Source organism: Lissotriton helveticus, chromosome 7 (genome assembly GCF_964261635.1).
Source record: "Lissotriton helveticus chromosome 7, aLisHel1.1, whole genome shotgun sequence".
NCBI classification, from domain to species: Eukaryota; Metazoa; Chordata; class Amphibia; order Caudata; family Salamandridae; genus Lissotriton; species Lissotriton helveticus.
The window spans coordinates 532,749,124-532,766,299 of NC_136068.1; the positions used below are offsets into that span (position 1 = coordinate 532,749,124).

The following is a 17,176-nucleotide window of genomic DNA, read 5'->3' on the forward strand; positions in this document are numbered from 1 at the left end:
ATTTTTTGCTTGCTCGCGGTAATCAACGTCACGTTGGCGACCGCGAGCTAGCAAAATCAACATCCCGGCGAGACTTTTTCCTCGTTCGCGATCAGCAACATCAAGTTGCAGAAAACGAGCGTGGAAAATATACCTCCCGGCAAGATTCTCAGCGCGGGGAGGTCAGGTTTCTCATTGCTAGTGGTCGCGTCTGCTCGCAACCGCTCGCGATGAGAAAGTACCAGTCCGCGTTGAGAAAGCTGCCACTTGAGTACAAATCTACTTGAGCGGCAGAAAACGACCGCTTGCACTGCGCAAGATGCCGTTTGCAATGATTGCACAGTGCAGACAAGCATCCGGCACTGAGCAATCAGTGCAAACAGCATTTTCCCTACCGCCCTACGCAGTCCACGTAGCTACGCATAGCTTGCGTAGTGCAAAGTGCACTTTGCATAGCTACGCGTAGAGCAACTACGCCCATGGTTAAAAACGAAACTGAAATACAAGTGGGGTATATAAGTTATTACATTACTTTTTGTATATAGTGAATGTTGGTCTCAGAACTCCTCTTACTATGTTTGGCTTTGCCTACTTCGTTTTCAGAACAAACCTTTCTAAACTGTGAGGATTAAGCTAGTGAAATTAACTGATATTGCGTTTTAACCTGATACAAGATTTAAGTTTGTCACCAAATACGCATTCTGCTTCATCGGACTGTCTCTTCCAGGAAACGGTGCTTGTTCTAGTTTAACTTATGGAATGATACTGTTAAGTGTTGGTTTGTGGGCAAAGTCTTGTTACCACACATGCTAAAATTCTGAGTTTTATAGAAAACTCTTCTTGCCCACAATTTACTGAGGGCAAATGACTGCTAAATACAGGGCAATTCAGATTATGGTGCATTAAAAGCTGAAATCATCATCTTATGCCCTATTTTTAATGGCAATGCTCAGAATAGGCAGAATTTATGGAATTCTGAACCCAAAGGTATCAGATTTTATCAAGTGCAATAAATCCTGTAATAACATAATTAGGCCCCAACAGTTTGCCCTTAATGCTATAAGATCTTGTATTCCTTAAAAGTGGAAAAGCTGCTACAGCTTCATATTTCAGATAACAGTTCACAGGCATAGTTTTGCAAAGCACCCATGTGGATGTCAGTGCACACCTTCATTACAACGTCACTGCCTGGTTTCTGTACACTTATTTTACAGCGGTAATGAAACTAGGGCACTCATTCATGGGGGTTTGGCGTAGGACAGTGCAGCAAGTCAGCTTGCTGTGCTGTCCTATGTCAAAGTGAAAGGGCAGGAATGCACTGCATTTATGCAATAAGGTGCATTTCTGTCCTTTCACCCTGCGCTGGTGCCGTTTCAACAGCCTAGTGTCTACGCAGGCACCCTTGCACCACAGTGCAAGGGTGCCTGTGTTGCATGCAGGATTGTTTTTGTGCAGGAAGCAGCACCTTCCTGCACAAAAACAATCCTAAGAGGCATTTTCTTCTTTCTGTGTGCTGCAGAATGCAACACACATAGACAGAGGAAAAAAATGAGGAGAAATAAAGATATTTCTTCTCAATTCGCCTTACCTGAAGAGGTTTAAGATTTTGGCACCTCCCCAGATTTGCATGCTCCCGTAAACCTGTGGATGTGTCAAAATCCATGGGTGTTGCATGTGAAAACACACCTTAATCTGCATGGAACACCTCCTGAGCACAGAGTAATGCAACGCAGCGATTTGCGCTGTCTTGCCTTACTCCATATCTATGAGGCCATTCAAATCCACGCATTGTGGCTTTGCGTGGCCTCATAGATATGAATTTGTGATTTGTGCTGCCCGAGTCTCATAAATATGCTCCTAGATTTCTACTTTGCTACTTTCATCTCTGAACTCCCTCCATGAGTTGAGTTTCCACTGATGTAGAATTGATTCCAAGCTTCAGAATCCAGTCATTGCAGTAATAAGAAGACAGTTTTAATTTAACATGAACCCTGGTGCATGTGCTGTTCAGAGAACTTCCACTTAAAATCCTCCCTTTTGTTGCAGGACACGAGTCTGCCCAATAAGAGAGGACAACTACACAGTGGGGGTCACTGACTTGTACAGGGTTTTTTAGCTTAGCTAAAATATAAATATCTTACCAGTGATGGAGAAAGGTTTCATATGTAAAAGAAACTTGCTTGGATTCAGCCCTCTCGAAATAACATATAACTTATTAACCAACATGTTTTGTAAGTACTAATAATTGCACCACAAAACATTTCAGTACCTAAGGGAAGCTTATCTATGTGCTTTACTAACAAGTAACCCGAGTGTCTTAAAATGGCTGCCGAAAACGCGGGAACTCTTCTGCGCATGCGTCTACTGCATCTACGTAGTATGACGTCTTTGCTTTTGGTGGGAACTCTTTGCAGCTGCGCAGTAGCATCTAAGATGGCTGCTTCAAACTTCACATGCTAAGGCATATGCTTTTGCTTAAACTAAACCTTGTGTGTCTTCCTAATTATTAATGCAATCGTAAAAATAAAGTAATGGGGTTAGAGTAGAAATAAGTGGTATACAGTGCATTCATTTATTTTTGTATTCTAATGTCTCTCTCTTTGACTTTATAGCTCGTATTTGGGCCTGAAGAGTGTCTGTATTTTCCATCTTGGATTAGTGGTGCACGGGCATTGAAACTTGAAACCCTTGAATTCATTTACATTGAAACCCTCCAAAGTCCCATGGTACCAGCGATGCACCTAGGAACCTCACCTCCGAACCCGGAGAAAGGAATAAAGTAAAATAAAATGTTATACATTGTATATGAAACAAAATGAAATAATGCTGGGCGGAATAAAAACATGGGAAAGTAAAATTATGGGCGGGAATCTAGCTTAATTAAAATAAAGGAAAATGACCTCATACTGGTATGGTGTGATGACCTCTCCCCATCTTTCTGACCAATCAAATAAAGGGAATACACACATTTCCAACATTGGGGGGTGGTACATGCCCTGGAAATGGTATAACTAGGATAGGCTTAGTCAGTTAGATTGTCCGACTTGTGACAGACCTTTCACTGACCCAACATATGCTGAAGAAGAATCGTGGATGCCACAGACCTCAGAGGGCTGGTCGAGCACTCTGAAAGAAGAATCGAGAGTTTTGCTGAAGGAGAAGACTCTGTCCTAGAGAAGGGGAACGAGAGTAGCTGCAGAGACGGGTGTGACGCTGGCATTGCACTTAGCTGAGGTTGCCTGTCCTGTCTTGTTGGCTCCTGTTTAGTAGGGAGCCCTTTCTTTCCAGCCCTTGGCCAGGGGTTGGTCCTTGCACCATTCTTGGTAAATATAAATCTGTGTGGTATGTCCTTGTATAGTTTCCTTTTCTCGCCCTTCCCAGGTACCAATGTCTAAAAGTAATTTAGCTAATTCTCCAAAGATTTTTTCTTTGATCGTTATTTTTCTACTTGAAAAGTCTTTAATCGCTCTGTATTGGTACTTGACTCACAAGATATTGCATAGATAACGTATTTAAAACTTCCCTGAGTCTGTGGTTATTTTATGATAAGGTGAATTGTTATGCTACCTATTATTCTAACAGCCAGATCCAATCACCTAAGTGATTAAAATAAGTAAAGTGACAAGGAATTGGTAAGTTATGATGTTCAGGTATAAAATATAAAACCACTGAGAGGCAGGGAAAATAGATTACCGGTTTAAGGTGTGTATGTTTATGGGCCCAGGTAAGTATGGTATTAGAACATATCCCGAACCGGTAATCTCGCGCCATCACCAGCAATGATGCAGTGTTAATTATATGCTTTGAGTCAGTTTTGCAGTTTTCCCACATTTCCCATCTCCCACCCACATACATTGCATTTCATCACACTTCCTTCAGTCTCACCTCCGTTGCTGATATCCCCCCAGCCAGTGGCCCAACAGTTCATTCCGCTGGGGAACTGGACCTCCGGAGCCGGCAGGCAGATCGGAAGGATGTAGTCGGTAAAACCCACAGGGGTCGACAACTGCAGCAGGGCGAGATCCCCAGGTGACCTGGAGCCACCGTTGAAATAGTTGTTTAAGAAGATCAGCTGAACACTGGAGTACACCTGGTGCGAGTTCCACAGTGAAAGATAGTGTGCACCCAAGAAGACACTGAGATAGTAGGGATAATCTCTGAAACTGAGAAGAGAGGTCAATGCAACATGAGTTTGAGGTTCTTACTACTCCCATTACTACTTGAATGTCAGACATCTTTCAACTCTTGATGACAGCTCTGCATATCTACACTTTCTGCCCTGCATCACGGTTTGAACCTTGCACTCTCCCATCTCAAAAATCCAACTTTGTCCAGGATTTCACTCTGGATTATTTTATTGTACCTTTCCAGTCACTTACCATTTATCAAACCTTCGGCTTTGTTTCTTACCTTTTTCACTGCAGTGCATGTACGCTTCTTTCTGAAACAATCTCTCTTTTTCTTAGATACCACACCCTCTATAATTGTTCAAACCATCCTTAAAAACTCCACACTGAAGGCCTCAACTCATTGCATCTTCAGCTAAACTGAGCACCTTGGATGCCACACCACTTCTCTCTCATTAACTCAGATAACAACTAGCGCCTTTCTAAATAATGCTGTTATCAACCGGCAAATACAACTCTACCCCTTCCCCTTTACCTGGCAGCTAACTTTCACTAGTTTTTTTTGTCTTAGCACCTCCTCGCCTTATCGTTTCTCCAAAGTTCTCCTTTGTTTCTAAGCTGGATTCACCAACTATGTGACATATAAAATAACCTCTGCAAGCTGTATTTTCTCTGGTTCTGTTACAATATCTTCAGCCCAACTCCAGCTTATTCACACTTATTTCAGTCTTAATTTTGAGCAGGCTTTGAAGAGCCACCTACTGGCCTTCAGCCTGCTAAATGCCTCAATTTTGCTTCTTCTTGCTCACCTAAACTGCCATCTTTAGTCTATCTCTTTCTTCAAACTCACCCCCTAACTCTTTCAAATATGCATAGATTTTTCTGTTATTTAGATAACCGTCTCTTGACTATTACATCCCTTCCAACTGCTGTCCCATCTCACCCTTATCTATGGCATACATAAACCACTATTGCATCTATGCACTCATGTCTTCCTTTGTCTATTTAATCTGCATTTCAGCCTCCTCTCTCCAATAAAAATACTCTTGTTGTGTTAGAATCAGCTCACATTGACCCAGCATGTCTACAGCCCACTCTCCTCATTCTGTCCTGCCTTACTTTATCTCAATCTATTACCAGGATTGACCAGCCCCTCTACTCCTTGCTTCTCTTTCGTTCTTTGATCTCTCTGGTTCTGCACTTCCCTGGTTATTATCCCCATCAGTAATCCTTGGAAACTATCACTAATTTTACTTCGGCTAGCAAATATCTGATCACATCACATCACCATGCAACTATTTAGTAATGTCTCTTTTATTTTATTACGGCCCCCTTTTCACTCGCTGTCTTCTTACCACCTCCTTACTAAACATCGCCTGTCACAATCAGACAAAAATCTTGCAGTTATCATTGACCACTCCCTGCTTTTCTCTCAATGCATGTATACTGTCATGTATACTGTCTCACACAACTGTTACCTCCAGCTCTGCACCATTCACAAAATACGTTCAATATTTCCAAAACTCATAAAGTTTACTCTACTGTTTCTATGTTTTAACAACTGCTCTTCCTTACTTCTAGCCATCCTCACTTAAATTCCTGTTCCTCTTCAGTCAGCTCAGTCCTGGTACTAGTGTTGTGGCTTGCAAGTTTTAGAGTTTATTCAATAAATTAGTTTGGATCTCAAAAAAGATCAACAATACAGTGCATTAAAGATCATATTTAAAATTCATAGGAATACAAAATATTCTAAGGTAATAAAACGTAAAAGGTCATAATTTTTAAAATATCGGAAGAAAACAAAAAATGTAAGCATCATTAAAAAAATGTTGATTCAGAGGGTGTGTAATAAGTTGGATCAGCTCATAATGTATATTAGAACATTGGGATGTTGAGAGCACCTTTGTAGGCAATGGAGCAGCAGCAGCCTATATTAACTGGCATAGGCCCTCTGCTCTCAAATTTACATGGCACTAGTACATAGAATCTGCATTTCTCTTTTCCCTGCTTCTTGAAAATATATTATTTAAGCAGAGGAAAATTAAAGGCAGAGGTGTGCAGAAGGACACGTGCAGCTTTTACCCTTCTCTCCTCCTGTAGCTCAGTGCCACTACGGCTTCAGAAGCAGGGAGTGTTAAATGCTGCTCAGCTCCTGGGTCTCCCTGGCGTGGCTTAACTACAAAAAGCAGTTCAGCCAAGCTTAGGAGAACCAGGGCCTGACTGCAGTCCCCTTTCACAGCTCTTGCTGTGATTGTTCAATAGTTAACAGCTGTGGCCCTGCGAGTGCTGTTAGCCGTAGAATGCTCACAGCAAGAGCTGTGAAACAAAGGTTTTGGAGTTCGAGGGGAATTTCATCCCCTTCGGGCTCTGAGAGGCCTTTGTGTTTTTTAATTAGAACATTCTGCCCTCATAGGGCTGAATGTTCTAATAGTTTTATAGCCCACTGTAGCTGGGTTATACCGGTCATTAATGGCCCACTCCGTTTTTAAAGGCCCTCGCCTTTAGTTCAGGTTTTAACGGTGGAGCAGGCCTTTACTGGTCCGTATAGCCCACTACGGCAGGCTATAAAGCTATATGAGAACATTTCGAATGCTGAGGGATCCACTGAAGACAATGGGGTAGCTCCGGTCTTATAATAGCTGGTATAAGCCCCTAGCTCCAACATTCCAATGCTTGTCTTCACGTTCCTCCCTTTTTAACTGAAGACATTCTGACCTTAGTGGGTGTAATGTACTAATAGCCTTATAGCCCTTCTGCTTTGGCTGTACCGGTTGAAAAAGGCCCTCTCCCTCCTTATAGGCACTCTCCTGCGGCTCATATCTATAACTAGGGTTCAGGGCCTTTAACATCTGGTACGGGGGGGGCGGAACTAGCCAGCAAGCGAGATGGCCGCACTCTGAGCGAGCTCCTCGCCTGAGCCCATATAATCCTGCAAACTATCCTGCATCCTCATCCCCACCAACGCTGCTCCCCCTGACTGGTAACCAAGGATATCCGGGCGCTAACCAACGGGGGTTTTGCCATCAGCCGTGGCCCCGCCACACAGCGACATCGGCTTGAATCCGCGGGCCTGGTGCTGCTGCCGTGGGGCGGAGACCTCGTTCTCGCGTACGAGCAAGGCCCCAACGCAGGCTACGCACGGGGGCCGGACTGCCGGAAGGCCCGGTCCCCTGTGGCTGAGATCGCGGGTGCGGCCATATGGCGCGGCTGCCCGGGAGGACCTGAAGGGGTGAGACGAGGCTCCTGAGCAGGGAAAAATAACCGCAGCGGCGACGGACGATCGACTTCGGCCCCTGTGGTTCTGGAGACCTGCACTAGCCCCTGCTGGGCCTGATGCTGCGGTGAGTGTGCCGTGCCCCCCCTGCCCTTCCTGGGCTGCTGGAGAGCTGGGGCCACGCGGGGTTAATGGCGACTCGAGGAGACAGCAAGGCCGCCGCCTGGGCCCGGTTGGAGACGAAGGGCCATACAAGTGCCTGGAGGGTGGTATGAAGACGGACCCTCATCTGCACGGCGGAATGAAGTGAGTCTGCTAGAGGCCACCTTTCAGCATAACCGAGCACCCCTCTCTTTCATTGCTCCTGGTGATGCGGCGGAGTGCGACTGTGACACACCAGAACTTGTGGTCTAGACATAATTAGAAAGTAGCCCCATTATATATTCACCAACCCCGCAACTTTCACAAAACACTTTTGGGGCCTGCCGCACATCGTTTAAGGCCCACCGTTACAGCCACCTGTGCGCCAGTGAGACGGAAGACTGCCCGGACATAAATCTAGTGGCGACAGCGCGACACGATACGCTGCCCTACAGCGGTGTTTTTTCCATCCCGGATTGGCGATACGCTCAAGATGTGCTGACGGGTCGGCCTGGTGGGGACTAAGGCGCTAGATTGAGGCGACGCGCTGCCCTCCCGGTGCCACCCGAGGACTGACCACTTTCCCTGCAGCTACTGTAGTTTGAAGAGGCTCCACCATGGGGAAACCAAACCGCAACCAGTCGAAATTATCCTTCGAGCAGACGAAGAAACAACCAGATAATGCCACGGAGTCACGGACCCCTTCCCCGCTCACGACGTCGGAGGTCAGTGGGATAACAGGTGACGCCATACAATCCATGTTCCACACTATACAGACCTCCCTCACGAACATTGATGGTAAAATCGACTCTCTGACCTACATGGTAGATCGTATGTCGGAACACACTGAACGTATAGACATGGCGGAACGAAGGATTTCGGAGGCCGAGGACTCTCAGACGCAAATGGACCCCAAATAAAAATGGATGGAGAAGCAGCTGGCGACCATGGCGGCGAAGGCAGAGGACTTAGAAGCCAGATCTAGAAGATGCAATATCCGCCTGATGGGTGTTTCGGAAACCACCAACACAGGCCCAATGGAGCAGTACGTCGAGAAACTGCTGATTACCTTGTTGGGCCGAGACACCTTCTCTGATGTGTTTATAGTCGAAAGGGCGCACAGGTCACTGGCCAGAGGCCGCCTGCTGGGTCCAGGCCGCGGCCTATTATAGCCAAGATACTCAACGATAGAGACCGCGATGCAGCACTGCGGAAGGCCAGGGAACTTGGTAAGCTCACCCACGAGGGGATGGATCTGTCGCTATACCCAGACTTCACCTCAGCGGTACAAGAAGCACGGAAAAAATTCATGGATGTGAATCAGAAATTGCGTGAATTCAACATCCCCTATGCATTGGTGTACCCGGCAAGACTCAAGGTTACGGTGGAGGGCAAAACTCGGATCTTCAATGATACGGTGGAGGTGCAGAAATTCCTAAAACAGAAAGCAAAAATGGGCGTGCGGAGAAGATCGCCACGCAGCGAACAGGGAGAGCAGCCGATCCTGTCTGATGTGGAATAGCCCTGTTCCGAGCCTGTAGCAACGGCACTAGACATTTGTTCTCTTGAGTGATATCTTTAACTTTCAAGACATTGGACATTGGTGATATGAGCATACACACGTAGCTGACATCGCATCCAGATAAGTGGACATTTGTTTAATATGTTGGGGGGCCTGTCTGTACCTCCTGATATGCTGGGGCCACTGGAGGCCTAATTCTGGAGTTAACTACTGTTGCCATGGGGTCTTATATAAGTGATAAGACATAGATATGTGGGGACTGGATGAGAGTAACTAGCAGTGGGCTCAGACTCATGTAACCCTGGATAAAAGTAATGGGTGGGCAGCTCCGACCCTCACGCGAGCACCGCACAGTTACTTGTATTAGTTTTTTTCCTTTGTTTTTGTTTGATTTATCAACGGGGAGGTACGATGGTTGGAGTGGGAGATGTCTCCGACGAGTTGGAGGTGGTGCAGTGGGAAGGGGTAGTAATGGGGAAACAGAAAATTCTGACCGGCAGACGGATAATTGTACTACTCGTGACTGACATGTCCAAGGACACAACAAAGAGGGGCCACGAGATGCCCCTAGTAGGTCCAGTCCATGCTTATGCTGCACGCTAGGGGTGATACTTTAAAGGACTGCAGGCCGCTCTCTCTTCTCTCGTGGAGTGTGAAGGGCCTACACAACCCACAAAAAATACGCAAAATACTGACATATTTAGATCGACACAAAATTGACGTGGCCTGCTTGCAGGAAACTCATCTCACTGACAGTTGTGAACAACACATAGGTAATAGGTGGGCCTCATTTCGACTAGCATCCTCCTATTCATCATATGCCAGAGGGGTCCTAATCTGGGTGAAACGGTCCGTACCATTTACACACATTAAATCTATACGAGACGACCACGGACGCTATGTCATATTACAAGGGAACTACGGGGGCACCACATTAACTATAGTGAATGTCTATGGTCCGAATACGGATGACCCCGTTTTCTATGCCCAACTTTGGTCGGTGCTGAGGGAACTGCAACCTGACACGGTAATCTGGGTAGGAGACTTCAATACATGCCTAGACCCTGCCATAGACAGATCATCTGGCATAGACCGGTATGGTAAGCGGTGGGCTAAAGTCCTGCAAGATGGGATGTCTGACTGGAACCTGGTGGACATATGGAGGCAGAGGAACCCTACTACAAGGGAGGGTACCTGATTTTCAGCGACGCACCTTACATGGTCCAGACTGGACTACTGGTTAGTCACTCAAGACATTTGCACATGGGCTGTTGGGGTATCACACATGCCTAAAACCCTCTCAGACCATGCACCGGTCCTACTTAAATTAAATATCCCGACACATACACCGAGACACTTCACATGGTGGTTGAGACCCTCGGCGCTACAAGATCAGGTGTTCCGGGAGGTCCTGCGGCAGGCAATCTTGAATTTTTTTTAGACTAATACTGGCCCAGTTCAAAGTACACGAACCCTATGGGAAGCCTTTAAGGTCACGGTTCGTGGCCACTGTATAGGTGCCCATGCGGGCATACTGCGTGATATACAGCGCCAATTGGAAAATACTGAGAGGACTATCCGGGCTCTTGAACGCAGTTATGAGCTACAGCCTTCCGACACACTATTGGCAGGCATACGGAAGCAGATTGATACATATAATGATTTTGCTGCGGACGAAGTCAAATATCTTTCGCGTAAATATGTGGCACGTAGCTATTGTGAAGGTGGCAGACCTGGCAGGGCTTTGGCATACAAAATTAGACCTGCACACACTACGGCACACATCACCGAAATTAGGGATGCTAGCAATACCCGAGTGTATGACACACCAGCAATACTCAATTGCTTTACAGATTACTACACGCAGCTATACACGGCTAGAGTTACCCCCAAGCTTCCGATATCAATGAGTATTTAAATGATCAATCAACTATTTTCATTGAGCACTCAAGAGTCCACCAATACTTTTTCAAGTAGTAAAGTTCTGTTTATTCTTTTTTCATAATTCAATTGTCTCCTTCATTGAATTTCAATCTTCTAAATTTCCATCAAATCAAATAGTACAGCCAAAGTGCAGCCAACACGTGTTTCGTTTGGTCCAATCTGACCTTTAACTTCCTCAGGGCTGCAACCCAAACAAAATACAATAACCATTATTGTACTATCCACAATTTCAAGGTTAGATAAAATATGTTTTATAATTAATGTACCTTAGGGAAAAAGAAGGAAATCCTCCCCAAGCCAAAACCGTGCTGTAGTCGAAATAAAAGTTATAGTTTTTCAACTCACCACCAAGAAATAGCATAGAATCACCCGTTTTCAGTATTATTTAGGAGTGTAAAGATTCCTCTCATCTCAAAGTCACTAACAGTTATTATTGTGAAGGTTAGAATCAATCAGAGATCATGACCGTGTTTCAGGCTTCATACCTATATGTCTTGGCAGTACGCCCGCAAACACACACGTAATCCAAATTCTTTTGCGTTATATTCCATCTACATATAACATTTAAAAATATACGTTAGTTACCACTATGTTTCTAAGTTCACATCGACAAGATATTAACAGCCATGGACTTGCGTCCACTTTCTTACCAATTTCAGTAGAAATTCTCATGTCTCAAATATAATGTTGGCAGGTGGGAGTAACCATCGCCTGAAACAATATTAAGCAACTATCAGTTATGAATCCGTTCCTTTTACTAGCCTAACATTTAGATATTATCAAATCTTATTATCTACAATTCTCACCTTCTCATCTAGTGTACATCGCGTAGGATCGCGTATCTCCGTGTCAGCGTCCTATTGCGGCGCCATCTTGCTATTCCCGTCTTTTGTATGAAGAAGGCGCGAAGCGCCATTTTGGTATAACCGTAACTGGTTCGTATTCAGTATGATATTAGTGGTTTGTTGCATGTCATATTTACATATAACAACTATTGCAGATTGCGCGAGTTTTATTAGTAATATTCGACCTATACAAAATAATTTAGTAAATTTATCATTAACACCTCAGTTCCAATTTTACTTTTATTTGATCTTTCTACTTTTAATGTCACGCATCAGCTATGTTTATTAATATATACGTGATTTTTTATCTCTATTCGTTAGTATGATTATCATTCAATCAAATTAAACAGTTTACTCGCAATGACATATTCGAGTCCGCCATCTTGAAACGGTCTATTTTTCGGTAAAGTTCAATGATATACATTCATCAGGAGGTAATTTGAGATGTGTCTACATTACCATCTCTATTAATTCTCGCGCATAATCACGTAATGAACGAAATTGATCCCTCATATCTGTCTTGCTAGTATCGGAACTGTACACTTGTTATTTCATTAATCTGTCCGCCATTTTAAGTCGGTCTATGTATCTGTTTACTATTTATTAGGTTGCTTGATACTGGTTACAGTAAGTTTGCTAGCGCAGCGCCAAGCATACTAGCATTCCGCCTCGCACGGTCATTTACATCTGAATTATTCATTGAAGAGAAATAGGAGAAGCTAGTTTGGAAAGGGAAATCATTCTCACATATATTCCGAATATGGATCTAGTCATTACATACAGAGTATGATTTTGAGAGAATCACATTTCTAGACATTGAATTATTTGTGGCAGAAGGTCATCTGAGAAGTCGTATGTATAGGAAACCGACTAGTTGTAACGCAGTGCTTCACGCCAAAAGCTGTCATCCAAATAACCAACTGAAGACAATACCATATGGTGAATTAGTAAGAGCCAGGCGTAACTGTTCTATGGATTGTGATTTTGAAGCAAATATGAAAGACATAACAGGACGCTTTTTAAGGAGAGGGTACAAGAAAGAAGTCATTAATACAGCTGTGAAAAGAGCTCTTAAACTTAAACGTAAAGATACCCTCAAAAGCAAGCCTGACAGAAAAGAGAAGGATTCAGAAGTCAGAGTAAGATTTATAACACACTACAGTAGAGATAGTACCAAACTGTACTCTATCCTAAAAGGACACTGGCATCTTTTAATGCTAGATAAAGATTTGGTACCCTTTATTAGCAACTACCCTTCAGTGACATATAAGAAAGGGCTAACACTGGCCAATATTCTGTGTCCTAGTTACCCCAAGAAACATGCAAACAAAGATTGGCTATCTGGATCGAGAGGCTTCCACAAATGTGGTAGATGCTCTTCATGCAGATGGGCAAAGAACAAGGTAGTTACCTTTAATTACAATGATACAGGAGAATATGTGATTGACAAGTTTATTAATTGTGATACAACTTCCGTAACCGATGAACTTCCTCTAAAAAATTATTTTCTAGTGTTGAAGCATTGATCGTAGGTGCCGCTGTTTCCTCATTCTCATCACTAGAGATATTGCTAGATGATGCTTCTGTCTCACTTAGAGTTGTGGAGCTACCTGTTTGTTTCGAAGTAGGTGTTCTTTTCATTAAATAATCGAATCTCTTGGCATAAGTGTATACTCTGCCTGAAAGGTAATCTTTCTCGTCCCTTTTGATTTTACGAGCTTTCCTTCTCTTTATATCTGCTTGTATCTCATTTAGAATCTCATCCATTATCGTATAATTTTTGACAGTAGCTTCCGGAAGTGTTGAAAATTAGCACGGTTTGGTGAACATTATCTGCGCCATCTTGCCTCTTCCCCTGATGCCACACTTTTTGTCGTGCGCACCCGCCATTTTAAGATGCCCCGATCAGAACAAACCCTTTTGCATGCCGCTGGCCCCCGACATAGCCCTTCGCCTTCACTAAGCCTGCTCGCTGACCAACCCCCCCCTGCTTGCACCTGCCTTGGATCATAAACCCCTCTTCGGCGCTGCTCTGCCCCAGGCCCCCATCCTGTTCCCAGCGCGGCACCTCCCTGCTTCCCTTTCATGATCTCCGGCCCTTAGATACAAACCCCCTTTTTCCTGTGTGCCCGTTTTGTCTTCCCCGTTCCCAGGCCGACACCCAGCTCTGCCGATACCATTCCTTGCCCCTCCCCGTACAATAGAAAGCTTCCCCCATCAAAGGATCCCCGGGTTGATCAAAGCCCCCCACTCCATGAGATCCGATCAAACCCCCCACATTCCGTGAATCGGCGGAATATCCAGCTGCGCGATACTCATCACCTGTTGTGACTAGGGTGGGGACTTCAACTGTAAATGTGTGTGGGAACGGGCCCAAAGGGGGGATTCTGAGGATGTCTTTCTGTACATCAAAGTATCGACGAGAATGTGTTACATGCAATAAACAGAAAAACGCGTGTATAAGAGGCCAGGCCTCAGGGATGCAGTTAGAGCACCTCAGAACGTTACCTTCTGTCCGTTTCGTTGTGTTCTCCTCCGGAGAGAATAAAAAAACCCTTGTTTCCTGCTTTCCGGTCTCCAGCGCCTGCCTCTTCATTTGATTAAATAACTAGAGGGTCACAGAGGCAATCCTGCCGGGCAAATATCGATTGTCCCCGACCCGGCACAGGTTTTTACAATTGGCGTCCCAAGCGTGGGGCCCATCAGCGACTCGTGGATCCAGTGGGAGAGGTCCCGACGACAGAGTGAACGACTGCAACGATCGGGAGAGCTCTTGCCCAATAGACCCTCGTCTGGCAGCCGATCATCCGAACTTCACTAGTTCCGAACAGACCTCTCTCGAGTGATCTACGGTCCTGACTGGGAACCATCAGGAGTGCCGTGAGAAATACGAGAAAAAGAGGACGATCGGGCGCTGGATTCGGAAGACAAGAAACTGTCCATGCGGTCCGGGTAAGGTCGTGTTACCACGACAAGTTGCGAAAAATTTGCTTGATTGTTTGTTTGTTCAAAAATACTAGTATTGCTCTGTTTATTTTTATTTGGAGATTCACTGTCTGCAAACGGAGAAACAACAGGCTCTCTCTCTCTCTTTGCAAGCAGTGGAGGATAGGTAGGGTAGCAGCCGTGCTTATTTTTTTCTCCCCCACTCAATAATTGCTTGAAACTGAACTGTTGTTCGCAAAACTATTGTTTCCTGGAGATTCCCTGTCTGCAAGCAGGGAAGAGACCACCCTTTTTGCAGATAGTGAAAAGGGTAGGTAACGCAGATCTTTGCGGACCTACTCATTCTCCCCATTGTTATTTATTGGTCGTTTGGTTTTTATATTTTTTTTCGATCCATGAGGTATTCACTGCCTGCAAACAACGTTGAATAGAAATATTCTGTACGGTCTTTGCACCTAGTGATAAGATAGGCAGTGCTGACTTTTTAGTCCCTCGTTACGAGCCGTCATGTCTGTCTTCTCCCCACTGATAAATAGCCTGTTTAGTCCGGACCGCGTATTAGAGGTGGACCATATAGCCCCATTAGAAGGCACCCCTAATAAGGACATGTTCATAAACTATGGGTTAGTCACCATAGCTTATAATAAATTATGGCACAGGTATACCGAAGAGAGTCAAGACAAACAGTGGCCACTGACAGGATCCTTTGACCTTGATAAAATAGAAACGTTAGAAATAGCCCTTCGAAATAATAAAACAACGCCAATTATGCTCGACAGTCTCGGTATGTGGCGCAGAGAGGCTACGAAACGACAGAGAAAAGACGAGGACAAACCAAGTAGAGAAATATACCGACAGGACAACCCCAGGACACCGCTACCCACAACTTATCCCCCGACACTATGCAAAGGACGACCAGACTTAGGGTCAGACCAATGCGCTTTTTGTAGGTATGTCGGACACTGGAAAGCCCAATGCCCGACTCTACTGAGCGTGAGTAAAGGCAAAGGGCCGACAAGAACGACAGACCGACAGTACGAGAAAAGGCGCGAGACAAAGAAGAACCCGACTTACATAGACAGACCAGACAGAACCACCACGTTTGATTATGCCCGATGGCACAGATTTCGCCAGGAAAATCTCAGCGGCATGCTCACGTTCTCCTAGGTCGGGCAATGTCAAGACGGGAACCCAGCCTCGTTTAAAATTCACAGACGGAAAGAGATAATTATGACCAATAACTGTTTTTATATTTGTCTTGGGTCTTTGTATGTCGTACTTGTACTGTCCCCCGTCTGAGTTTGTGTGTATGTGATGTACAAATCTGCGTCATCCCTCTACACGTGTTTCCATGTTACTCGACCTCTGTTAGCAGAAACTTAGCATAAAAGCAACCTGGAAAGAAAGAAATGGTAAAACAAAATCCGTAGACCATTAATGAACTTGAACTTTTAATTTAACACAACAAACAAGGAATAATAACGATAAACTGTAGAAAATGAAAGTCAAACAGAACATTCGCCCCCCCCCATTCTGGAACCTTCCAAAGTAGGGCAGGGTTACGGCTACGCCCAACCAACGGCAACCCATATAAGGCGAGCCCGGCCGCCAACTCTTGGTCAGGAAATCTTAACGTATGGGGGAGCCGGAGGAGAGGCAGGAGCCCGCAGCCTGGACATTTGCAGGTAGTCCCGCCACATGTCTCTTTGGCCGGCCGCAACGGGCCTGGAAAGACTAAGGTAGTCCCGCCACATGTCCAGAGGAGAACGAGGCACCTCTTCCTTTTCTCTTCCGTCACAGCCGCAGCAGTCCTGGACGGCGGGATGTCCTGCACGTACCTCCACAACAACTTGTCCAAGTTGGGCTGGGAGGGAGAGGCGACGCGGACGAGCCTCTCCCACCTCCACCGATAGGAGGTTTCCCAGCCCCCGGCCCGACGCCGAACACCCCCAGTCAGGCGATGGTGCCAATACTTCCACAGCACCGAACGTACAATGGTGGCACCCCAGTACTTGCGCAGCACCGAACGTACAATGGTGGCACCCCAGTACTTGCGCAGCACCGAACGTACAATGGTGGCACTTGGGGAACACCGGATGTGGAGAGGCCTTCATGCGGGGCGATGAAAAGGAGCGGCATGGAGTACACCGGGAAAAGGAGACGATGCGGACGAGTCTCCCTCGCCCCCCCAGGTGGGGGCATCACAGCTGCACCCCAGCCGAACGTCCCGCTCTCACAAAACAGGGACCTCTTCCTTTCACTCCGAAGGGTCTCTTCCACTCTTGCAAACTCGACGAGAGTGGCCCCTGTAGGGCCTCAAAATGGCGTCTGGGTCCGCTGGAAGGTGGGCCCCGGCCGCTAGAGTAACTTTGATCAGCAATATGACTCGAACATTTGCCCCCGGGAGCACGAGCCCCCATCTCCGACAGCATCTCCGCAGCCTTGAAGATCATACAAA

The 17,176-nt window shown here is 45.6% G+C and overlaps 1 protein-coding gene across 1 annotated transcript in view; it reads right to left on the minus strand.

Annotated features, from left to right (window-relative positions):
- Window positions 1–17,176, minus strand: part of LOC144769149 (uncharacterized) — a 1,798,260-nt gene that overhangs the window by 55,275 nt on the left and 1,725,809 nt on the right. The window contains exon 25 of the mRNA XM_078653155.1: window positions 3,865–4,142. Coding sequence (XP_078509281.1) covers window positions 3,865–4,142 — 278 coding nt within the window. The remainder of the gene's footprint in view (window positions 1–3,864; window positions 4,143–17,176) is intronic.